The sequence below is a fragment of the Scatophagus argus genome, chromosome 14, assembly GCF_020382885.2.
Source record: "Scatophagus argus isolate fScaArg1 chromosome 14, fScaArg1.pri, whole genome shotgun sequence".
Lineage (NCBI taxonomy): Eukaryota > Metazoa > Chordata > Actinopteri > Scatophagidae > Scatophagus > Scatophagus argus.
The window spans coordinates 9010522-9035297 of NC_058506.1; the positions used below are offsets into that span (position 1 = coordinate 9010522).

A 24776-nucleotide genomic window follows, 5' to 3' on the forward strand; every position below is an offset into this window, starting at 1 on the left:
CCTCACTATTCATTTCCTAAAAATATATTAAGGGAAGCATGCCTATTTATATTTTGCTAATTTTCTCTCTTGATGTAGAAGATATTTTACCACCCAAAAATATTTAAAAAAATACATAGTTCTTGCCTCATTAAATGTTTAAATATGTGTAATAACACAAGGTACATGTGCTCAGATTTGTATTTATTCTTGATAATTGTGAAATAAACGAGACTTGAATTAAAACTATTGTATAACAAGTTTAATTTTCAGCACATCTAAAATGCAAACAGTTCATGAATGACCCACACATTACAAAACTGTATTGATAAAAAAAACTAAATATTGCTTTCTTATACCCTATTAATTCTATACAATCATGCATACAACACTTTTCATTTCATGATAAAAATGCAGCAAATATTAAATAAAAATGCAAAAATGTGTGACATGATGACAGCGGCAGTTATTCAAAACATCATTGTACTTGAATAAAAAGAACCAGGTGTTTCCAAAAATATACATTTAATGGGGGAAGTGTGTTTGCCCGAATGAACCACACTTCACTTAGGAGCCACACATCAGGCACTCATCTTTGTTTGCTAAGGAACAGACCATGGCAGCAGTGTTCTGTTCTTTGGTCTCTTCTGCACTCTTGGTTGATTGGGCCTCCTTTAATTTCTCCTTGTTCAGGGTGAACTGAATGGGATTAGCAGCAGGCTTCGTCCGCAGGTAGTACATTCCAGTTTTCAGGCCCTGCAGAGGAAAAGACGGGCATTAAGAGACTCTTTCTTGGCTCTCTGGTGAATCAAGCTTGCATTTTCTCAGACCTGACTTACCAGTTTCCAACCATAGAAGTGCATGCTGGTCAGTTTGCCATAGTTCGGTTCAGCAATATGGATGTTCAGGGACTGACTCTGGTCAATGTAGGCGCCACGATCGGCTGCCATCTTGAGGACAGTCTTCTGCGAGATTTCCCACACGGTTTTATAAAGCTGCTTCAGATCATCAGGAATCTCCTCAATATCCTGTGGACAAGTGAAGGTGTCTTTAAATGTTGTATCACAAAAAAATAACAAATTTTAAATTATCGTAGCAATAATTTCATCCACTTATTAAGTGTGACCATGTACCTGTATGGACCCATTCTGAGCAATCAGCTGATTCTTCATTTTGTCACTCCAGAGTCCTCTTTCCGTGAGGTCCTTCAGCAGATGAGGATTCACAATCTACAGGAGAGGCAGAAAACACACTCAGGAACCTTTCCTTGTACGACTATGGAGACACAGCTCATGTATTCAGTGCTGACCTGAAACTCTCCTGAGAGGACTCTCCGGGTGTAGATATTACTGGTGTAGGCCTCAATGGACTCGTTGTTGCCCAGGATCTGGGCAGTGGAAGCTGTGGGCATAGGCGCCAAGAGCAGACTGTTCCTCACACCATGCCTGAGGACACACAGGGGAATGGAAGAGCTGAATCAGACATGAGCTACAATGTCTTCATACATTATATATGACCCTGATGACATGAGAAATAACAAGGGAGACATTAAGGAAGACTTACTTGGCAATTTTCTCCTTCAGTGCTTTCCAGTCCCACAAATCTGTTGGGGTTTTACCCCACATGTCATACTGAAGGATCTGGAACACAAAATTAGTTAGGATCAAACTGATAAACTGCACTCCAGGATGGGTTTGAGACATTGTGAAAACTGCTCACCCCCTTGCTGACAGGAGAGCCAGAGTAGGTTTCATAAGGGCCGAACTCAGCAGCCAGCTCACAGCTGGCCTCCAGGGCAGCGTGGTAGATGGTCTCAAAGATCTGAATGTTGAGCAACTGGGCATCTGAGCTTTCAAATGGGTAACGCATAAGGATGAAGGCATCGGCCAGACCCTGCACTCCAATTCCAATTGGCCTATTGCGCATGTTCGACCTTTCAGCCTGAAATTCAGGAAAGAGAAGCCCTTTGTTAACACACAGCATATAAGACCTGGCTATATGATTGAAAGAGAAGCAACACCAGACAAGAAAGCAAACCTCAGGCACTGGGTAGTAGTTGATGTCAATAATCTTGTTCAGGTTCTTGACAATAACTTTGGTGACAGATGCAAGCTTTTTGAAGTCAAAACTCTTTTCTGGAGTCACATACATGTTGAGAGCAATAGATGCCAGGTTACACACAGCAACCTGAGTTGACGAAAGAACAAACCAAATTTAAAACAGGCCTTAAAAATAATGTAATGTTAACATTACAGAAACAAATTAAATTTATGGGGACCAATAAAATATTTCCCACCCCTCACCTCATCTTTGCTTGTGTACTCTACGATCTCTGTGCACAGATTGCTGGATTTGATGGTGCCCAGATTCTGTTGGTTGCTCTTCCTGTTACAGGCATCCTTGTAGAGCATGTATGGTGTACCGGTTTCTGTTTGAGACTCAATGATGGCATGCCACAACTGCTGAGCCTTCACCACACGTCTTGCCCTGCCCTCCTTCTCATATCTGAGGACGAACAGGAGATAAAGGACAAGTAAGCACAGAGAAATGAGCGTTTGTTAAGAACAGTTGTTGTGCTGATCCTACCGAGTGTAGAGCTCCTCAAACTCCTCTCCCCAGCACTCATCTAATCCGGGACATTCATTGGGACACATTAAAGACCAGTCCTGCAAGAGAGGAGCAGTCAAGGATTTAGCAGGAGCATCAAACCCAGCAGAAAACACACTGTAGATTATAGAAAATAAAGCTCAGTTTAAACAGTGAGATTTGAGATTCCCTTTAAAATTCACCTGATTGCTTTCCACTCGCTTCATAAAGAGGTCTGGGATCCACAAGGCAAAGAACAGGTCTCTGGCCCTCTGCTCCTCTTTACCTGTGTTTTTCTTCAACTCTAAGAAGTCAAACACATCAGAATGCCATGGCTCCAGGTACACCGCAAACGCCCCGGGTCTCTGAACATGTGAACACAGGGGGCAAGATGGTTAAACTAGAGGTGTCTCTCAAGCAGCAATGTCAAGCTCCATCACAGTGTGTGTTAGTCTTCACCTTGTTGCCACCCTGGTCAACATAGCGCGCTGTGTTGTTGTACACTCGAAGCATAGGAACCAGCCCATTGGAAGTACCATTAGTCTGAATAACAAGAATCACTGTTAAGTAACACACACACAAAATTAAATTGAAGCTAGTGTACTTATGCTTGATTTTAACCCCTGGGGTTTGCACTTTACTCACCCCAGCAATATAGCTCCCTGTTGCTCTGATGCAGCTAATTGCCAGTCCAATTCCACCAGCTGATTTGGAGATGAGAGCACACTGCTTCAGTGTGTCGTAAATACCATCGATGCTGTCGTCCTTCATGGATAACAAGAAACAACTGCAAAAACACCAAACAAATTAGATTAGGAGGGGAAAAAATCAAGTTTAAAATTAAAATATCAGATATTTGGTCAACTTTGGTTAGAGTCCTTACCTGGACAGCTGTGCCTTGTTGGTGCCAGCATTGAACAGAGTAGGTGAGGCATGGGTGAACCACTTCTCTGACAGCAGGTTGTAGGTCTCAATGGCTGCATCAATGTCTCTTTCATGAATCCCGACTGCCACTCGCATTAGCATGTGCTGGGGCCTCTCAGCAACTGCAGAAAAAGAGTTTCATTAGCAATTAAGGAATTAAAGACATCAAAGTAACGAATGATTTGACAGTGAGTCTCCGCACTCATAAATATGCTTCTGTAGAAGATGGAGGAAAAACAGCTCTCACCCTTTCCATTAATCTTCAACAAATATGACCGCTCAAGAGTCTGTTAGAGCAAAAGGACAAGTCAGTTTTATAATCCAAGTATGTGCATGAGATTTTAAAAGTAAAATGAAATAAAAATTACCTTAAAGCCAAAGAAGTTGTAAGAAAAGTCCCTGTCATAAATGATGGCAGAGTTGAGGCGCTGCAAAGAACGCAGGATATTAAATGTTAAAAAAAATGTCAAACAGTGACTGCAAACATTAACAAAATATCATCAAATGTGACTCACAGCCTTGTTTTCCATGACAATGTCGAGCAGCTCCTTGGAGATCATTGGGGAGTGATGTTTATTTAACGGGTTGACATAGTTGTACAGGTCTTCCATCACGTCTGCAAAAGCAAAAAGAATATAAAGTGTATTATCAGTACCAACCACTAACAACTAACTGCTTAAACAGTGTACAGCAATTCATGCCAGAGTTTCCTGTAAGGACAAATTCCAACAACATAATAAAAATATTAACATTAAATTAAAATTTTAAGGGAAAGGACTGGGGCCACTATTTCACACAGCCAATGCCCTATATGTTGCTTCATTAATGCTGTTATTTATTTCAATACAAAGTCACATTTATAAATACATTTACTACACAGACATGATCACACACCATGCAGTAGAACAGTATATTTTTTTTATGGTAACTTGAAATTTATTCTCACCACTGAATACTTTCTTGGTCTCTTTGTGCAGGTTAGAAACAGCGATTCGTGCAGCCAGGAGTGCATAGTCAGGATGTTTAGTGGTGAGGGTGGCTGCAGTCTCGGCTGCCAGGGTGTCCAGCTCCACCGTGGTGACCCCACTGTACAGACCCTGGATCACCTTCATTGTAATCTGAGCCTGTAGATACATGGTTTACACATGATGGAATATCAGTGGATTGGTGTCTGCTAACAGTTTCACGTGATTACTTATTACATCTTTTGGTTTGAACTCACAGGGTCCACAAAGTCAGAATTGAGTCCATAGCAAAGCTTCTGGATGCGAGATGTAATTTTATCAAAGGTAACTCCCTCCTGGCGTCCGTCTGAAATGCAAAAGAAAACATTAGTTGACCTAAAACTTATTTGGTCAATATTTGATGTAAATTCTCGGGTCAGTTGATGAAAATGACTGCTGTGGTAAATACTCAAGAAATAACAGTGTCACAGCTGTCAGTTGGATTCATCCTATTGTTCAATCAAGTCGGCCAAAGCCCGCACTGAACACCTGTCAGACCAGTTATCATGACAACAACAGAACATCTTGCTACTTCGCGCCATTAACACAGATACCAAATACATGAATATAAAAACTCTCTTCTTGCAGATTAATTACACAGAGAGTTATATGTCAGCTCCTTTACTCAGCAAGGAGAAAAGGAAAAAAAAGGTTCATACACCAAAAACTATAGAGCAAAATCCGGTCAACAAGCCTGGTAATTAATTTAAAGCTTTTTCGCTAAATGTTAACAAAATAGGCTCAACGTTAACATGCATTTGAAATAAAAACAAAACAGTCAAGAAACGAGCAAATGGGGAACATAAAGTTATTTTTTGTCCTTTCATAACTCAGGTCTTTGTTTGCTGGCGGAAACGCAAAACACAAAGAAACAAATGACACACTTTAACACGACTGAGCTGTAGACTAAAGTGCAATATTCCATTGTAATATTAACAGCTATCAGAGCTTAGACACATTTTAAGAGTCTCACCTCTCTGTATCCTAACATTGCATTGTCCAACAGTATTTAATAACAAAAACATTTAAGTTATCTACTGTACCTCTCTTAATCACATGCATGTTGGCAACAAAGCAACTGGTTTCCAAACGCAGCAGTTGTTGATGTTATATTGGCACCAAGGCGAAAAAAAACTACTGGCTACTGGATAAAGTTTTAATCGCTGGTTATTACGCTGTGAGAATAATCGATTGACACTGTTGAATCTCAAACTGAGAGCGCCAACAATCCACAAGCCAGTTACACTGCATTGTGTCAGCAGCTCAGCCAATCAGATAAGACTTTTAAACCAATCACAGCAGCTTCCGGTTATCGGTTCCAGGCAAAATCTGGCGGGACATTTCCTAAACATGTAATTATCTTTATTTCAGCAGCAAGACTGTCTACTGTGTTGCAAAAGGCAAATTATAATGGCACTACATTAGCCACATATGGATGATACTTAACTCACAAACAAAGTGTGATGTGGCTCACAAAATGTAACGCCTCATATCTACATAAATACATTTTAGGTTATATTAATACACCAACTCTGCAATATAAACATAATACTAAGAAGACTATATACCATGTGTCATATTCCACGAAGGAAAGATATTAAAGCAGTACACGTGGGGTGACGCTCACAATAAAAATGTTATAATCATTAGCAAATTTCATTATCACTGAACGAGATGCACATTCTTGAAATGTATAAACAATGAAGTTTTATTAGTGATTTGTTAGTATAATCACAGTAAGTAAACACAGGCGAGACTTCAGGAAACACTGCAGTGTATTTTAGAGGGAAATATTTCGCAATCAAATTTTGACACGAAGTAGTTCTACCCACAAACAACTATGTTCGACTCGTTTAAAGCGCGTATTGTTATTTGACCTACTTTAGGTCCGAACTTTATTTTGAAGAGGAAAAAACCAACAAGACAGGATGTGACCGTCTTACGTTTGCTGCTAATGCTAATGGACCCGGAACGGTAAAGCAGCACTCCGAAGATGGCCGGGGTGTTTGAGGTGGAGGTTGATGGTGTTGAGCACGACCATGGACTGGAACATCACAATGAACCGAACCAGGTGAGACTAATAGGCCACGCAGAGGTACTATGGCAGATAATACAGATGGAGGTGGATGCATCCTGGTGTGCTAGCCGTATACTAGCCACTAAGTTACACACGGGCTTAGCCTACCATAAGCAGTTAGCCACCTTTTAGCCATCTGTTATCGAGCTGAGGTACTGGGTCTAGATAAAATGCATTGTCTATTGAACGTAATTCATCGTGCTTCATTCGACAAAAAAAGCTGTGCTATCGAGAAACGCCCTGAGAGCCATTTAGCAATAGCTAAACTGTCTAGCTGGTCTGACCCGGCTAATGTTCAAATCATGTAATGCTAGTTTTCCATTTCCATCTGCTTTCAATGGCTAGCTCAGATGTTATTTTTTAAATAAAGTGAATGTTTTCTTTTTCAACCCTCGTATAGCCTCTGCTATGTTCAGCAATGTCTGAAAGCTTGTTTTAATAAGTATACAAATAAAGCTGATGTGGCTGATCGGGTTAAAGGTCACGTATTGGCTTTTCCGTGCAAACGTCCAGGTGGTTTGTCAATATCAGGGTGAACCAACCAAGCTACTTCCTGTAGCATTTCAATCTGCAAGTCAAACCAAACCTAAATGTCACACTGTTGTCAGTGGGAGGGAACAGTCTGAAAAAGCACAGAGTGAGCAGCAACGAGTGCTAAAAGCCATTACAGTCTGTCCTGTGAGGTGTAATTACTAAATGTGCATTATAGGCAGAATAGCTGCATGGCTGGCCTCACAATAGACTGACAAAAACACATCACATCTTTGTGGTTCACTGGTGATATACTGTAAGTGTATGTGATTTGAATTGAAGTAAGAGAGTGATTTTTTTTTTCCTTCCTCCTAGTGCAGGAAAGTGGTAGAGAACTTGCAAAGTACTCAAAATTGAAGTATATCCTTTGTAATCAAGCATTGTGAGGCTTATAGATAGATGGATACTTTATTGATCCCGAGGGACATTCAGTTAAATTCAATTATTTCATGTATATAATTATATAGTATTGAAAACACTGCCCATGCTCAGCATTACAGTTACCGTTTTGGTTTTTATTGATTTGTCCAGCTGCTCATTTGCTAATGTGCCAACAGTAATTGTCATTATTTTGTCTTTTCCTGCCTTTAGTTTGATGTGTCCAAGCTTTCACCAGAAGAGAAGTGGAGGTTAGTATCTTTGCGACAATTTTAATATATGATGCATTAATTTTTGCAACATACATAATTATGAGTAGTTTCTTTTTGAAATGCATTCAGCTGGATGGGCTGCAGATCCACCAAAAAAAATCAGTTTTTGCACCTGAGGGTGCAGAGTTGCTCATGCAAGATTTTTTTTTCTTGGTAAAGAAAATAACTCCATACAAAATCAAAAAAGAAACTATTGTGAACTACCACACTAAACTTTGTAAAGGAGACCTGGTCTTGTCTGAACTAAATAATTTGTCTGTCTGCTACAAGGCATCTCGGTCTAACCTGGTTGGCCAATCTCGGTCTACAGCAATATTTCATGATTTCATGGTATTGAAGTTGACATGTCTAAAGCACTTCACAGTCATTGCCATTGGGGGACACCAGTGTGCAGAGCTTTACTGTGTACTTTTCAGGACGTGTCTGTCCTACATTGCTATGAAGCAGTAAACAGTGTTTTATAGTGTCTCTCAGTGACATAACATTGGTTGAGTATCTCCTGCTTTTTCCCACAGGGTGGAGCATGCAAGAATGCACGCCAAACACAAAGGCCATGAGGCCATGCATGCAGAGATGGTGCTCATCCTCATTGTCACACTTGTCATCGCCCAGCTAGTCCTTGTGCAGTGGAAACAGAGACATCCAAAGTCATACAATGTAAGACCCAAGTGAAATGTTTGAAGCTCCCAGATGTAAAGAAATACCATCGTGTGAAGACACATAATTGAAAGAATTTGTGTGATTTGGATACAGATACAGGTCATTTGAAAGTTGTGTTTGAAGTAATGGGGAAGCAGAAGAAAATACATCATGGAATAGCAGAGTCTTGTCCCTCCCAAGTCTGCATTAACTTTTATTTTCTTTATTTTCTGTTTAGACATGACTGTATCAATACTCCTTTCATCTGGCGTTTGCCTTTTTGTCCCAAACTATCCAAATATATAATGTTGTCAGTAGTGTCTCTGTTTTTCTGTTGGTAACGTTTTATCACCAATGTACACACATCTTCCAACATGTATGCTCTGCTGTCTTGTAGCTGGTGACTCTGTTCCAGATGTGGGTAGTTCCTCTCTACTTTACTACCAAACTTCACTGGTGGAGATTCCTGAGCACCTGGTTTATCTTCTCTGTCATCACAGCCTACGTCTCCTATCGTGCCACCCGCAAGCCGTTGGCCTGCACCACACCGAGGTATAACCATTGTTTACACTTAATCCTTTTAATCAAGGGTTCTGCATTGCTTACTTTTAAAATAATCCTTCTCCTCTTCTACTGTAGGTTGGTGTATAAGTGGTTCCTTCTCCTCTACAAGATCAGCTATGCCACGGGAATAGTTGGCTACAGTGTTGTCATGTTTACACTTTTTGGTATAAACCTAATATTCAGGTATGTATCATTAGTTCCATATCATTTCAGTGTTGCTAAATCAACCTGACCCACAACCAAAAACATTAGTGGATATTGAGTTATACCATTGAAAATAAAATCCTTCAAACTGTGGGCTGCTCTTGAATTGCCATTTTAGGATTTCTACCCCAGATGTATTTGTCCCATATGTAGCACTTGGCTGCCACTAGATGATGTTATTTTGCCCTTTTAATACCACTTTTGCTCATCACTGCCTCGACAACAGCCTTTGTACATTTCAGTTCCTATCTGAAAGGTGCTGTACTGTTCTGTTTCTTTTTTTTTGTTTCTTTGTTTGAAGTCAAACAACAGTCTTTTAATTCCTGCCTCAGGTGTGTGTGTTCAAAGGTAAACTCTGGGGGAAGGACACGTACAGCAAATATCACGTGACACTTTTAAAAAAATGCATTGTGACTAAAGATGTTGTCATTGACGATGACACACTAACTTCCATTTAGATTAAATGTCAGTGTCTCTTCTGTCTGTCCCTAATGGTCAGAAAGGAAGAAAAGAAAGATTTCTGTTTTCTGCCTCAGACAACTTGTCTGCAGGAGGAGGTCAGATGAATTTCAACTGAATTTAAAACAGGCATAAGTCCTAGGGTGACTGATTCTGCTATTTTCCTTAGAGTTTTAAGATATGATGTACTGCATGTATTTGTTTTTTGTGCCTGTAGTTTTTAAGTTGAATTGTCAGTTGTTTTTAACTACACTACTTACACTATTACACTACACACTACTTTTTTAAAGTGTATTTTATTTGTCCATGCTTTTTTTTAAGTTACTGAGCTGTTGGTTAACTTATTGAGAAGAAACATTTAACAAGATCTATTATACTTACATTAGTGAGGCTGCATTATCTAATAGGTTCCACTTACTACACTTAAATGCGGCTTTATGATTGTCTATTGACATTCTTCTAACTAGATGAATCCATGCTGTAGGATTGTCTACGCCATATAGAGAAAAATGTGCTAATAAGAAGGTACCTTAAAGCTTCAAATGTGTCCTTCCTGAATGTCATGGCAAATCAGATTTCCCACTTCCTCCACAGAAATACCACCTAACTTAAATACTTCCTTCCATCTGAGACAGAATGTCTAGTTCTTTTTTTTTCTGTCTGTCTGTCTTTGGAAAAATTTATAGATTTTTAGTTTTTGGACATGTGGACAAATAAAAAAAAATATTCTGTACTTTATGTGAAAAACTGTTCGCTTTCCCTCCAGTGCTGCGAGTGTGTGGGTTTATTCATTCATTTAGTCTATGATGGAGACATGAAAGTAGATGGAAAAGGTGCCAGACTGACTGGGTCTCTGGTTGGCTTTTGGTTTTGCAGGACACTTTGTGCCTGGTGATAGACAAATTTGCTTAGCGATTGTTTACAGGGAAAGAATTGGGCAACACCTGCTTTCTTTAAGAGTTCATGTGATGCTGATTATTGGTAACCAAGTGTCAAAATCAAATGAACAAATTCATGTTATCTACCAAAACATGTAAACTTTGCTGCCAACTAAAAATAGAAACACACATCTGTTTTATGGATTAAAAGGTTATGTTAAAGGTTATATTGAACACCACCTGAACCATGAGTCCCACACAGTGCCTTGTCTGTCCAGGATAAAGCCGGAGGATGCAATGGACTTCGGTGTTTCTCTGTTATTCTACGGGCTGTATTACGGGGTGCTAGGAAGAGACTTTGCTGAGATGTGTGCAGACTTCATGGCTTCAACTGTTGGGGTAAGCAGACAGATTGTATCTGTGCCCCACCCAGTGGTAGCGGCTATAACCTCAAGTGTAATTTTCCTTTTCTTTTAGTATTACAGTGCATCGGGCATGCCCACCAAGCACCTCTCTGACAATATCTGCGCTGTGTGTGGTCAGCCCATCCTCGTTGATGTCAGTGAGGAGGGGATTATTGAGAACACGTACAGATTATCCTGCAACCATGTGTATCCTTCCTTGTGAGAGACAAAAATATTTTCACATTACTGTGTCTTTAACCAGTTAAAGAGAAGTTCAGATGCATGATGGAGTGTTTCATGTCCATAAAAGGTATAGTCATGGGTTTGTAACGGAACTCCAGTGTGTAATCAGTGAGCACCCAAAGGGAAATTGGTAACTTTATTCTACAATGTTGATATTTTAATCTGAGCTTGCGTTACTTCCCTGATGATTATCTTCTGCTGCTTGTAAATGACACGCAACCTTATTTAGTATCACAGTGATGTTTGGTTTGGGTATGTTTCATTTCTAGATTCATAATTTATAATTAGTTTATGTTAAGCTTGCTTGTTTTCTGTTTGCTGCTCTCTGCCCTCCTCTTGTATGGCTGAACTGAATCACATCCAGTCAAACAAAGCAGAATTCCCTTTTTACAGATAAAGATAAGATTTTCCTTCTTTATTCTGTGAGTGCACATGGCATATGAGCAGGCCGATGTTATTGGCTGATATTGGTTAGTTGTTCTTATAACTTAATTGGCAGATATAACATTGCAGTACAGTACAGGCTGCTTTTATTTTTTGACATTTGACAGCTATTTTACACAATTCAGGTTTTATTTATTTTGTTTTAGCTACTCTTAATAACTGAGCTCAACATTTTCTGTTATCTTGATTAGAAATGGATTATTCAGCTGCAAAGCACACCAAGATTGCATTATGTTGAACAAATACTGGCCAGTTATTATTTTTTTTTCCCTTAAACCTGGCATTATCTCCAAAAGTGTAAAAAATTGCTTGAGTTTTCATATGTCAGTTGATTATGCAAATTTACAGTTAAACTGTAACTCCTGGGTCTTGTTTTCCAGTGCAGTAACTGTTTTTGCTATTTAAATTGATTTAGGAAGTGATTTTCTGTCCTGGAAAGCCAGATGTTTTATAGAACTGCGTTTTTACATTTATTGTTTTCAATATATTGTCTTTTTTTCCACCCTTGTTTAAATTAATCCAGTAAAACTGATCTGATTTCAACAGTAAGATGCAATTTTCAACATTATGAAATTTTGAGCCACTGTGCTGCTGAGCCTTAACTCCAAGCTCAGGTTTCACGAGTTCTGCATAAGAGGATGGTGTATCGTCGGGAAGAAGCAGATGTGCCCATACTGCAAAGAGAAGGTGGATCTGAAGAGGATGTTCAGTAACCCGTATCCTTTTTATTCTGTAATTCTCACATGTGACCTTTACCTGTTGCTGTTTTCTTTTCTTTCTTTTCTTTCTTTTCTTGTGAATGCATTATATCTCAAGAATAACCAGAAGATCTTACATGCTCCGGGGTTAAAGACACGTGTGATGTGAAGCATCCACGTTTTAGACTTTGTAGCTTCTTTGCAGCAATGTTGTTGCCAGTGCTCATTGGTTTAAATGATACTGACCTTCAAGTTCTCAGTCAGTCTTCTTACTCTTCTGTTAAAATAGTCTCTAAGTTAAGAAAGCATGCCATCAGTAATACTTAATACTTATAGACTAAATTCCTTCAAGGTGTTCCTTACATATTTGAGTCTGGGCAGCCATGGAGGTACACTTCTTCTTGAGTGGTTGCCCAAGGCATACAACTGTGAGCTGGTAATTCTAGTTTCACAATGAATAACCTAATGGTTTGTGCAACGTTAGCGATTTTATGTATGTACATTCACAAAAAAATTGTAGACACATTTTGTGGGAGGACAGAAGCTAAGATGACATGTAGCCAGCGTTCAGGAAACCCAGTCATGGCAACTTAGAGAAGAAAAGACACCCTTCTTGTAACAGAGAGGAAGTTTCGACAGTAACATTTTTAGGCTACTCATTGGAGGGTGTTTTGAACAAGATGTGGAATGTTTATGTTATATAACAAGTTCCTGTTCCTTTTTGTGGTTCAGGGATTACATTTGAGTCATCTGTATGACACCATAAAATAAACAATTCTGTCTAGATACACTGAAAGCAGTTTTTACCTCCCCTTGGTTCTGTATCAGTTGTATGTATTATATTCATTGAAGTTGTTTTTCCTTAACTTAAGTATTTTAGATGGGAGAGACCGCATGTCATGTATGGACAGCTTTTAGACTGGCTTCGGTACTTGGTGGCCTGGCAGCCTGTTATTATTGGATTTGTGCAAGGTATCAACTATGTCCTAGGTCTGGAGTGACCCGTGACTGTCGGAAATGGACATGCACGCCATGTGGGGAAGATATGCACTGGCTCAAAAGACTGAGGGCCTAACATTGAACTAAAACACCAATAAAAAGTGTCTATACTTTTGTATATATTTATAGGCACATGTTATGTGTATTTACAGTTTATTTGAATTTTATTGGTAATCTGAATTTGGATATCTGTCAGTTTCCCAGGATTTGCTTCACACATCTGAATAACTGGTTTGTGCATCTTCTGGCCTAGTAAAACAGTTGTCAAAATCATTAGAGAGGTGCTTTTTATCACTAATTTATGTCTTAAGAGTTTGTTAATACTTAGTTAAAGGATCTTATTGGAGTTTGTCATCCTCATGAGTAATAAAAAATGGAAATCAACATATGTAATCACTCCCTGTGCCTCCAAAATACACAGATGTCCAGACTTCCATTTCGTCATTTAATGTACATGCAGCTGCTTGGCTTGCCCTTCACATTTTGAACTTGTGACCTGACAGTTTGCTAAGTACTGGCAGTCATGCGTCATGTGAGAAGAGACCTCATCATGAGGGAAGAAGTGCTAATCGTACTTACATGGAGGACTCATAGAGTGCTTGTTAAGATGGAACTTTTAATATTACCTGATTTCAAAATGTCCACATTGTTTTCATATACACTCATCCTTACCAACTGGCAAAACAGTCTTGTTTGTTCTGACCTTTACCACTCATACAGTAATTCCCTTCATTAAGTTTGCATAGTCTACCAAACCAGGTCTTCTGTTTTCGCCCACACAGTTTGTATGTAAAGGGTCAGTTCACCTAAATTGCAAGAAGACAAGTTCTGTGTAGCATTGAAAAGACGTTGACCTTGGGAAACTTCATTCTTTCTGTGGAACTTTATTTGGTTTCTGAAGTGACACATTTCTGCTGACAGTTTTAAGTCTCATTTTTTCAGTGCTGTTCACAACACTGTCATTTAGGTCACCTCCATCGTATTGTGATGGGAGCCGAGATCTCAAAAGGTTGATGGAAAAAAGGCCTGGCCAAAAAAAGCCAGGTGTCTACATGACCAGGTACTGCTGGCTGGAGGTTGGTGAGGAAAACATGTTTTTTTGTAATTTTGGTGAACTTCAACTGACCTGAAGTACACAAAAAAAACACTGACAGTTCAAACTAAAAGACAAACATCCTGGAATGATCCTTTAACTTGGTGAGAGTGCTGATCGTGCCAGTATTATTTTTTTTGTAATTCACGTCCCTTTATGTGTGGATTTTCTAGTCGAAAGTGGCTGGAGGGTGATGGTCAGGTAGTACAGACCTCTTTTTCTTGAACCCCTACCAGTTCACACAGTTAAGGGACAAGTCGAACATAATCATTTTGTTTTGCTGTCATTGTTTTTGATCCAAGATCAGTTGAATAAATGTCACATGGTTGAAATTGTGTGTAAATATTTTATCCATTCATCCTAAAGCCAAATTCATCAGATGACATTATACATTGACACAAGTGGAGCTCTGAATGATTCAGCATGCTTGATTTATGTAATCATAACGTGTGTGTCAACAATGAAATGAGAACATGATACATATTGAGTGGGCGAAGGGGAAGTGAATTGTGTGTGTGTATATATATTGTGACCCGGATGGCAGACAACAGCATGAATCTCTCACTGGAGGAGTCAGTATGAAGCTGTCATCTGTTGTCAAAGGTAATAACACTAAGACCAACCCATTTTCACTATATTGTGGCCTTGGTTGTGAACATGTTGTGTTTCTGCTTTAGCTTTAGGATCTCTATGTCTGCTGCTTGCAGATGGCTTTCCAGGTACAGTATGTTTCATGAGTGACAGTTTTATTTTTTTGGTAATGAGACATTTTTTGTGCTAACCTAAATTTGCTCTTCAGTTTCTGAGGATGAATCTCCCAAGATCATTGGGCCGCATCGTGTCCAGATAAAAGCTCGTCCAGGTAATGCACAGAAAGGACCAAATTCTCTCACGTGTTTTCAGATGTTCACAGCTAGGAGAGCTTGTTAAAGGTTATAGCTAAGGATTTTTTTTTGTGAAGTGACCTTAAAGGGTTCCTGTACATATAGCAGAGCTGTACCGTGACTGTGCATGATGAGTCTCGATGTATTCTGCCTCGCAGGAGAGCAGCTGTTTCTTCACTGTGAAGCATTTGCAAATTGTGAAGCTGATCAGACAGTCATCTACTGGCTCATCAATGGTTCTTTCCCTGAAGATACGCCCAGCAGTGGCAGAATAGTCGAATCAGAGGAGTGAGTTTCAATTTTAATGGAAATTACCTTAATACAGTATGAATTCTGAACTGATCCTAAAAACAACTTCCGACTGAGCTGGAATGACTGCTTGTTTTAGATTCACTTTGGAGGATGGTGCCATCATACAGAGGAGTTTGCTGTTGAAGAATGTCACATCAGAGGACCTCAAATCTATCTTTACTTGTGTTGTGACAAATGCTGTTGGAACAGTCCAAAAGTACACAACCTTAGCAGCAATGCGTAACGATTGCAAAGTTGGGAAAAAAAAGGCAACACTGAATGTTATTGCAGTTAAAAAAAAAAACTGAAATTCTCTGAGCCATGTATTGCTTACAAGCTAACTCATATTTGATGTGACTTTACATTTATGTTATACTGCTGGATGCAAAAACTATGCTGAAAAACAGCCCAAATTTACAAAACTTCAGGTGCATGTGGTTCTACAGGGAGCTGCCCCTCAGTGAGACCAAGAGTGGTACAATGTAAAACACAACTCCTTCTGATCCACTGGGATCCGCAGTGCTGTTAAACAACTCCTGGCAGAAATTTAATGCAGCGGTGATAAAGTCCAGGGGCAGCATTTCATGTGGAACTGACTTGTCCCTTTGTCTAAATTACTTTTAGATGCCTCTACAATACAAAGAAACTGTCTTTTGGCTGCAGAATACAGAGATAGCATAACATGTAATTGCTAAGCTTTTTTTGCACATACTTGTGTATTACTCTAGCGTCTGTGTTTGCTGGTGATAAGCCATCTAAAATATACTCCATAGTAAGACAAAGTCGAATCACGGTGCTGATGGATCCTTGTTGTGATTTCCTTAGAGTTGAATTGTTTCATTTATTTCAAACAGGTGACTTTTCACCAAATACTTTGCAGGATAAATATTAACAGAACTGCAGCTCTTCAGTCTGATTAATGCACTGCACACCAAAACATGAATGTAAACAGCCAACAAGCAATAATAATAGATAAAACTTAAAAGTGCAAAATAGTTAGAAAAAAAAATAGTTTTTTTTTTTTTTTAGATCAGATCAATAGTGCTTATGAATTACTGTCTTATTAATATAGCTCAGACATTCTTTGAAGGGATTTTAAGACTAAGACATAAGAAGCACAAATGGAAGATGAACTAGCAATACAATCAACAATTAATAGTCTATCAAAAATCTTTGATTGCATATTAATTGTATAAAAACAGAAAAATAAATCCATATTAACACACACTGAAACACACAATCCCCATTCCCCTAAAAGACTCTATTTCCACATCTGTATTCTTTGGTTTCAGTGTAATTTCAGAGTAGATTATGTTTGGCTCTAAGTTTTCATTGGTGCATACGTTCTACAAACAGAAAACATGTTTGTTCATCAGGGCAGACACATGTCTTAAACAAGTCCTCCTCCTCCTCCTCCTCAATGGAATCCTTGATGGTTGTTTAGTGTCAAAAAGATTTTGCTCAGCGTTGAAAAGAGTCTGATGAACTGGGGGCCGCCTCTGCATCGCACACACCCAGCTCTTCCAGGCAACGTTGCAAGTTGCCATTTCTGCCAGGATACTGATTTTCTGTGATCTTCCTCCTGATGAGTGCAGCAGCATCTTCAGTGAATGTTGGCCACTTTGCAGAAGAGTTGCAGAATGGTTGGAGAAGTTCTAGATTGGTCTTAACTGCCATTCCAAATAGGAAACGCAGGAAAATGTCCAGTTTGCCGTCGTCACACAGCAGGCTTCTTTCCACAGCGCTCCTGTACAGCTCCATCACCTTGTGCCCCTTCAACATCCCGATTAACCTGTGTTTCCTTTGGTGGTCAAAAATGTTCTTCCCCTGATTGCTAAAGGAGAGAAATGCATAAAGGGCAGCCAGGTACTCCTGCATGGTGGGGTGGATAAAGCTGAGAACTTTCTCTTGATGCAAGACAAATGGCTTTGTGATGTACTGTGTGCACAGGCCACTGTTAATCACTGCCTCTACGTCGTTGATTCCAACCTCTTTCCAGTCGTACCTGGTAATCTTGAACTGGCCTTGTTCAAGCATGTTGAAAGCCAGCTTTCCGAGTTTCATGAGGAAGTCTCTCTCTTTATCTATGCTACGATCTGGAGCTCTGAATTTGCGAAGCCGACACAAGAGTGCAAGCAGCAGCTTAGTGTACAGGTAGGTGATGCTCCTGGGCAGCTTTGCCCGCGTCCCATGCTCTTTAAAAATGCGCTCGTACTCATTAGCCACCAGTGAGCAAAACAAGGGTAGGTGGCACATGATGCGGAGGGTTTTGAAAGAGTTGATATGCGCAATAACTCGAGCTGCTAGATCTGAGTCCCGAAATCTCTTCTTGAAGTACTCATCCTTTTCAGGGTCACGGAAACCACACACATCTATCTCTTTGTACGGCGTATCCCAAGGAACGTAACGCTTTACTTGCGGACGAGAAGTGACCACGAATAGGCCGCGGTAGAGCAGCCTTCCTCTGAGGAGATTGACCACGATGGTGTTCAGGGTGCCAGTATCAGTGTGGTCACTAAGAAGCTCAGTGTTATGAAAGTCAAGCTTCCCACTGTACTCATCAAGGCCGTCAAAGATAAACATTATTTTGCAGTCTTGGCTTTGGTAATCCTCATCCCTCAGTTTTTTTGTTGCTGGGTAGAGTGTCTGTATGATGTTCAACAGGGAGATCTTAGAACCCTCAAACTGTTTGAGTTCTCTGAACGTCAACGGAAACAAGAAAGACACGTGCTGATGGGACCGCTCTTCAATCCAGTCGAGGACTAATTTTCTGACCGCCATAGACTTCCCTGAGCCTGCGACTCCAATGATCAGCAAAAGCTTTATGTTTGAGCACTCCAGCTTTTCCACACTGAAAATATCCGTAGTAGAGAGCAGTTCCCCTGCTTCCCGGTTGCTGTCCAGCTTTTCTATTGTCATGACCTCATGTTCAATATTTGGGCCATTATCACACGTTGAAGTTATGTAGAGCTCAGTGAAGACATCATCAACGGGCCTCTTCTCTCCTTGCATGGCTGAATCATCACATGCGTCGCCGTATGTCCTCTTCAGAATCTCACATAAATCGTGACGTACTTCATCTGAAAAATAAAAAATGTGCATGTAAATATGTGTAAGATTATCTAATTTGTTTCGAACTGGGTATATAAGCTCCATAACATGACTCACAATTATTTTGTGACTATTTATCAGTTTTCAGTGTTTATATTTGGTATGTCTTTACTAACTTGGAAACCAGACTGTAATTAACATGAATTACAGAGGGTGTATCTGCTACATAAATGAAAGAAATGTCATCTTTTTCAATCATCCTCTTCACTTTTAATTTTAATTTTTAATTTAATTTAAATTACTTTATTAATCCCAAGCTGGGAAATTACTTCTCTGCATTCAACCCATCACTGATTGAAACACGCAACATGCAACATGCAACATGCAACATGCAGTGAAACAAACAGGAGCAGTGGGCTGCATCAAGTGCCTGGGGAGCATATATTGGGGGGTTAAGTGCCTTGCTCAAGGGCACATCAGCCGGCTAATGGGGGGGAGAGACATTATCATTCCACCACACTCAAATTTTTCCTGCCTGTCACAAGCCGCTTCTCCAACCTCTAGGCCACGGCTGCCCCCGTGGCATTTTCTTACCGGTTCGGTGACCTAAATTATAACCAAACCAGTTCTTTTAACCTGTTCTGACAATAAGTTTTTTTCTGCCTCCTCCTGCCTCGTAGGCCCATTTATTAAGGCACTTCTGACTGGGTGACATTTAATGACATCAGCGTGATCAAACTAAAAGCAGCTCTTTCGACTGTTATCTCCTTTGCCATGTGCAAATATAATATCCACCCCTTTCGTTGAGATTACATTAACAGTAACTAGCCATTTAACACATTAAGAAGCTTACTTACTTCTGAGGCACAAAGTCTGGAGATAATTGACCATCTGCTTTTGCCCAATTTCCTCAAGGAGGGTTTTGGTGATCTGCAAAGATACCTCCAGGTCGTAACACTCAAGCAGCCGGTCCACAAGATCCACCATGTCCATGCCTTGGGGAGGAGTGTTGAACGACTGTGGGTAGCGCTTCCACAGCATCATCTTGAATGTCTTAATGTCCTGCTTGGACAACTTCCCAAGGGTTTTAGAAATAGCCTGATTTCAAAGGAAGGATAAGATACAGTGATGTCACTTTCAACTAAACAGTGTGTTTTGTTTTGTTTATTTTATTCTTGAAAATTGATTACTGACCTTAAAAGTGAATGCCACTGTCAGAGAGGGATGCTTAATCTCAGCTGAATCTTTGATTAACTCAGGTGTGTCAGAAAGCTCTGAGACGACCTCATCATTGCTTTTTGCCCTGGTGAGGCAACAGTGCAGAGATTTAAACATATTTTAGTAACCATCTCTTATATATTCACACACACTAACACGCCTAAGTGCCATGTCTCGTGGGTGATATTTCTTACTTAGGGATTCTCTTTTCACAGTCATCGCTGTCCAAGGAGTAGCAGCTGGAAAAAGAATCTGCTCTGTTCAGCTGGACCCTAAAACCAGAATAACAAAAGGGCTTGAATTATGCTCAGTGTACTGTAGAACTAAGGAAGGAATGGGTATTCGAGATTTAAGCTTTGCTGAATACTTTATATGGTTTGTACCTAGTGCAGGATCCATCTTCGTCCTTCATGTCCTCCTCCAAGTTCTCCTCACTTGTCATTGACCAGTAGCTCAGAGCTGGAGATGAGGCATGTTCCACAAAGTGCCTGGAAAAACGACAGAAGAAGCGCAGAATGACTGGTTGTGAATTGGATAATACTTGCCATAAATATACTACCCAGATGTACTGTTATACAGTGAGAGACTGATAAGACTAGTAAGTGAACAAAGATCAATACCAGTGGCTAATGTCCATTGGACTTGGCCCCAGGTCCAGAGAAGGTCTTCTTTCAGGGATGTAGTAGATGTCATCATCTTCATTTGATGCACTCTGCCCTCTACCAGACACGGCCTCCCCAACTGAAGAGCTGCCTGACGCCATGGCTATCGCCTCCGTTTCAATGTCATCCATCATACTGTAGAGGGGGTCAGCCACTGATGAACATGACAAGCTCACAGAATGATCACTTTCTGCTTCCCAGAGGCAGTTTCAGGAAAGTAGATTGTCCGTACTGGCAGAAGAACAAGCCTGGAAAACATATAATATAGCAGATCTCATATTCCCTGTCAGGGAGTATAACGAACTCTGTTACCAAACCAGACTTTCAGGTTCTTCTATTGGCAGCTTATTCAGCCTGAAGATCCAGACTTTAAATACAGAACAAGAAAATAAACTGATGCAATAAAGCACAAATACGATCATGATGTTGCCTTTTAGGGCGGCACAGTGGGGCAGTGGTTAGCACTGTTGCCTCATAGCAAGAGGGTTCCCGGTCTGGGCTCTTCTGTGTGGAGTTTGAATGTTCTTTGTATGTTGCATGTACCTGCGTGGGTTTTCTCTGGGTACTCTGGCTTCCTCCCACATTACAAAAAATAAGCACTTTAGGATAATTGGCTACTCTACATTGCCCCTAGATGTGCGTGTGTGAGTGTGCGGTTGTCTGTCTTTGTGTGGGTCAGCCTTGTGATTGACTGGCGACCAATCCAGGGTGAACCCCATCCCCTAGTCAGCTGGGATAAGCTCCAGCCCCCCCGCAACCCTGACAGATAAGCAGTATGGAAAATGAATGAATGAATGTTGCCTTTTACAGATTTAAAGTAACGTGATACCTTTATCAAAGATCCAAATTTTCTTGTTGTCTTTTGTTTCTATTTGACAAATGAATGTTTACACTGTCACAACGCGGTTATCAGAATCAGAAATCCTTTATTTACCGAGGGGAAATTCTTTAACTTTTTCATTATCTTTACCCATGATGATCATTTGATGTGATATCACATAGCAAAATTGGTCCGGACCGGTTCTGGCCCACACAATGCACTTACACTCGGCCCACATACCGCAAATAATGACGGCTCTTTGGTGGCCCACACAAGAGCCAGCACGAGGCTAGCAGCAGACACAGTGCTGGCCCAGAACAGTTTCAGCACTGGAATCAGATGTCAGCCTAATGTATACCTTAATCAAGCCATGTAATAACCACATGTGCCGTATTCGGCCCAGATTAAAAATGCCTAAACAATGGTGATAAAATTATATATGCAGTCGTTTTTATTTGGCAGGCTGCTGTATAAAACGTTGAAACCAAAATTAAAAGGAGAACAGTTTGTGTTTACCCTTTTGCCAACTTGACATTTTGTGAAAATTAAATTGTAAAACGCGAAACAACAGTGCTTGGCAATGGAAAAACTCAAACTTTCTCTTCACCTTAATCGTCTTGTAGCCAATCCTCAATATATAGTTGGGACAAAATGTAATGTTTCTTCCTCATCTTACCCTGGAAATGCTGTAATGAGTAACCCCGAACTCGCTCTGGAGCTGAAACCTGCACACCGTCACACTTTACAATGTCAAAAACTGTAGAACTGTAATGAACTAAAACTGTAAAACACGCAGTTCATGCAGTGTGACTGACGGACCGTGCTAACTTTAGCTGTTACATGGCCTAATTTTGACATATATTGCTAATTCAACTTCACCCTTCGAGCCTTGACATCTCGAGTAGATATATTTGTGACAGACTGCCTCACCGGCAACAAGTACTTACCAAATATAATGCCAACGTAGTTTTATGGCGTATTTATAGTTTAAATTTAGCACTGAATTTGGAAATAAAAATACCCCAACAAAGACGCACCACGAAGCCTCAAACCAAGAATAAGGCAAAGGCAAGAGGACGTTGCGCAAAAAATATCATATTACTTTTATAATGGTTATGTAAACCCTTTGGCAATTTATTTTGACAAATAAATACATTATTGCTACTTTTCAAATGTTTTGTCATGTTTACTCACTGGTGTTTCAATCCGATTCAGGAAGCAAAAGTTTCTTCTTCGTTCTTGTCCATACTGAGTCACAAAGTATTACCAAACAGACTGCGCCATCTACTGGCCGGACAAGTTAAGAACACTCTGTTTTCTACACGGCCAGTGGTGGAGGAATAAAAACACAGTGTCAACAAATAAAATAACGTTATATTATCATTTATTGTGTACTGTTGTTTTATTATTAGACTACTGATGCCTTAACAATTAAGACAGATTTTAACATTGTTCTAGCTGTTTTGGTCTGGGCCATTAGGGGGAGCTCAATCTTAACTTTAAAAACTGTTGGGTAGTTTATGCCTTTCACGTAACAAGGCACAATATTTTATGAGATGATGGTCACATTTGGCAAATGAATGTGATGGAGAAAAGGGTGGCAATAACCATGTAAACACCTCACAACTGCAAGTAAGAACAGTGCTTGAGAAAACTTTTTTTGCCATTGAAAATGGCCATCTTTGGGCCTGGAGACCATTTAGTTACTTCATTTTCGGGGTTGTAGCGTACCGTGTAGCAAGTATTAGCTCTGCTGTGAGAAAATCATATGACAACACATGAACATGTTTTTTTTTTTGTTTTTTTTTTTAACATTTTCTGTAATCTAATCAGACTTAATGCTGGTTTAATATGGTTCATTGCCCTATATTAATCTGTGTCTGTAAGCCATTTAATTAAAATAAATTGAACTTATTCTCATGGTCCCTGCAACTACCCCAGTGTTTTTCCTTTGTTTTTTAACCTGCTCTCCTGTGTCCTGCGGTTTGAATCCACTGTTACCGAACATTTATACTCTCAAGTGACATCAGTTGAGGCAATTAAAAACACTAGAGCCCCCTCTGCAGGCACAAAAGGGTCTATACAATTTATTTATTTATGGCAAAAAGCTTGTAAAGCTGGTGAAGTTCGCCTTATAATTGTAATAATTGTCTGTATTAGGAAGAGATTTACTACATTTAACATTAGCTAATATGGAGAAGACATGAATATGATTAATCATTTTTTAGATAAGTCATTTCTGGCACAGCTGTTATACCAGGATAATAGGCCTACTCCATGTCAGGTGCAGCTGAAACTGCTATGATTGTGCAGGGGATATTGTTCTGCCTCTTCTTCTGAAATCTATTTACATTATAAACTTCACACAGGATACTGTTTCTAACAGTCGGAAAACAAACACGTAGTAACTAAAAGAATACAGGCGACTCACCAATGCATTTATTTTTTGATCTATATGGTGAGACAATCAGTTTAAACGTAGTCTTTGCGGTACAGTGAGGATCCATGAGGTGAATATAGGGTTAGGCCCTGAGGATGTTTACCAATACAAGGGGGAAAAAAAGCGAGGCGCATGTCAGCATCCTTGTCTTGTTAGTGACCGCTACACTGCGCTTTGTGTGACGGAGGCGTGAGCAGCGACAAAGACGGCAGGAGGAAACAGTGCAGGGTATGAAGGGTGATTAGTGCCCCAAGGCTCACAGGAGGAGCAGAAGAATCGTTGTGAGAATAGCCTTTGTGTTGAATGGATTTATTACTGCAAATTGTAGCCATATGGAGAATATATAGACTGTTTTTTCCCCCATATAGCATATCATCCATCAGTGTTTATCATGCTTGTAAAAACAACGATGATCTTGTGCAATTGTTTGTGCTTATAATGAAAACTACATGGGTGGAAAGCTGGTGAGGGATTACATAATAATTACGGCATTATCAACTCGCTCTGGCTAGTTGTGTATGTATGAGTGTGTGCATGTTAGGTGGTGATGGGGTGGTGGGGTCTGTGGGGGGTGTTAGGTAAAGGGCCGATGAGCACAGTTGTCTGAAAGACGTGCATTATTCTGGAAGTCAGTATCATGTCTTATGCACAAAGCTGTTAGGTCTTATATATTTAGATAAAACTGTTGTGCTGTTATGCATGTTATGCTGTGAATATGACACTCTGAAGGTGTTAAAACCTGAGCTGTGTTTGTGTTTTAGGGTAACTGGGATCAGTGTGTCAAACTAGTCTATAAAACAAGACTATTAAAAATTAATTATAACAACAACTGCGAATCGAAATGAAATTTGTTCCTGATTGGTTTAGTAAAAGGCAACATTAAAACTACTGGAAAAGAGCAAAATCAGACTGAAACAATTTCTACATATAGACCAAAGTGATTCCTGATGAAGTCGAGAAATATCTATGAAAATATTGGAGTATTACTTCTGCTTATGTGTGGTGCATGACACAAAGGTAGCACAGTTAACATT

The 24776-nt window shown here is 39.9% G+C and overlaps 4 protein-coding genes across 7 annotated transcripts; 2 read left to right on the plus strand and 2 right to left on the minus strand.

Moving 5' to 3' along the window:
* Positions 1-219: 219 nt before the first annotated feature.
* LOC124070376 (ribonucleoside-diphosphate reductase large subunit-like) lies at positions 220-5717 on the minus strand. 2 transcript variants are annotated; one of them, XM_046410243.1, is made up of 19 exons: positions 5537-5717; positions 4712-4800; positions 4436-4613; positions 4005-4105; positions 3858-3917; positions 3737-3776; positions 3449-3611; positions 3211-3352; positions 3025-3108; positions 2769-2930; positions 2566-2645; positions 2283-2484; positions 2017-2166; positions 1699-1920; positions 1543-1619; positions 1289-1424; positions 1113-1208; positions 819-1007; positions 220-735 (listed from the first exon to the last, which is right to left on the minus strand). In XM_046410243.1, the coding sequence occupies exons 1-19, from the start codon at positions 5553-5555 to the stop codon at positions 547-549; spliced, it is 2379 nt and encodes a 792-aa protein (XP_046266199.1). In that variant the 5' UTR covers positions 5556-5717; the 3' UTR covers positions 220-546. The 2 variants fall into 2 exon arrangements, with proteins under 2 accessions (XP_046266199.1, XP_046266200.1); XM_046410244.1 differs by lacking the exon at positions 5537-5717 and adding an exon at positions 4903-4943.
* A 687-nt stretch (positions 5718-6404) lies between these two features.
* Positions 6405-13667, plus strand: rnf121 (ring finger protein 121). Its single transcript, XM_046410249.1, has 9 exons — positions 6405-6564; positions 7693-7730; positions 8267-8408; positions 8788-8942; positions 9030-9137; positions 10774-10894; positions 10973-11106; positions 12201-12302; positions 13165-13667. The coding sequence occupies exons 1-9, from the start codon at positions 6487-6489 to the stop codon at positions 13283-13285; spliced, it is 999 nt and encodes a 332-aa protein (XP_046266205.1). The 5' UTR covers positions 6405-6486; the 3' UTR covers positions 13286-13667.
* A 1172-nt stretch (positions 13668-14839) lies between these two features.
* On the plus strand, positions 14840-16448 carry LOC124070380 (interleukin-1 receptor accessory protein-like). The gene is made up of 5 exons (XM_046410250.1): positions 14840-14979; positions 15054-15095; positions 15176-15238; positions 15419-15548; positions 15649-16448. The coding sequence occupies exons 1-5, from the start codon at positions 14955-14957 to the stop codon at positions 15857-15859; spliced, it is 471 nt and encodes a 156-aa protein (XP_046266206.1). The 5' UTR covers positions 14840-14954; the 3' UTR covers positions 15860-16448.
* nlrc3l1 (NLR family, CARD domain containing 3-like 1) lies at positions 16362-22591 on the minus strand. Of its 3 annotated transcripts, none has more exons than XM_046410245.1 (7): positions 22497-22591; positions 20441-20730; positions 20204-20308; positions 20015-20092; positions 19797-19905; positions 19460-19700; positions 16362-18631 (listed from the first exon to the last, which is right to left on the minus strand). In XM_046410245.1, exons 2-7 carry the CDS (start codon positions 20614-20616, stop codon positions 17013-17015), a joined length of 2328 nt encoding a protein of 775 aa, XP_046266201.1. In that variant the 5' UTR covers positions 20617-20730; positions 22497-22591; the 3' UTR covers positions 16362-17012. The 3 variants fall into 3 exon arrangements, with proteins under 3 accessions (XP_046266201.1, XP_046266202.1, XP_046266203.1); XM_046410246.1 differs by lacking the exon at positions 22497-22591 and adding an exon at positions 22250-22448; XM_046410247.1 differs by lacking the exon at positions 22497-22591 and adding an exon at positions 21979-22237.
* Positions 22592-24776: the final 2185 nt, after the last annotated feature.

Coding starts and splice junctions, on each gene's coding strand:
- LOC124070376 (XM_046410243.1), bottom strand. Junction 1,921..2,016: donor ACTACTACCCAGTGCCTGAG/GTTTGCTTTCTT, acceptor CCTGAATTTCAG/GCTGAAAGGTCGAACATGCG. Junction 1,008..1,112: donor CTCAGAATGGGTCCATACAG/GTACATGGTCAC, acceptor ACTTGTCCACAG/GATATTGAGGAGATTCCTGA.
- rnf121 (XM_046410249.1), top strand. CDS start 6,487: ATGGCCGGGGTGTTTGAGGTGGAGGTTGATGGTGTTGAGCACGACCAT. Junction 8,943..9,029: donor TTGGCCTGCACCACACCGAG/GTATAACCATTG, acceptor CTTCTACTGTAG/GTTGGTGTATAAGTGGTTCC. Junction 11,107..12,200: donor AGATTATCCTGCAACCATGT/GTATCCTTCCTT, acceptor CTCCAAGCTCAG/GTTTCACGAGTTCTGCATAA.
- LOC124070380 (XM_046410250.1), top strand. CDS start 14,955: ATGAAGCTGTCATCTGTTGTCAAAG. Junction 15,239..15,418: donor CCAGATAAAAGCTCGTCCAG/GTAATGCACAGA, acceptor TCTGCCTCGCAG/GAGAGCAGCTGTTTCTTCAC. Junction 15,549..15,648: donor AGAATAGTCGAATCAGAGGA/GTGAGTTTCAAT, acceptor TGCTTGTTTTAG/ATTCACTTTGGAGGATGGTG.
- nlrc3l1 (XM_046410245.1), bottom strand. CDS start 20,616: ATGATGGATGACATTGAAACGGAGGCGATAGCCATGGCGTCAGGCAGC. Junction 20,309..20,440: donor CCAATGGACATTAGCCACTG/GTATTGATCTTT, acceptor TCGTTTTTCCAG/GCACTTTGTGGAACATGCCT. Junction 19,906..20,014: donor TGTGAAAAGAGAATCCCTAA/GTAAGAAATATC, acceptor TTGCCTCACCAG/GGCAAAAAGCAATGATGAGG.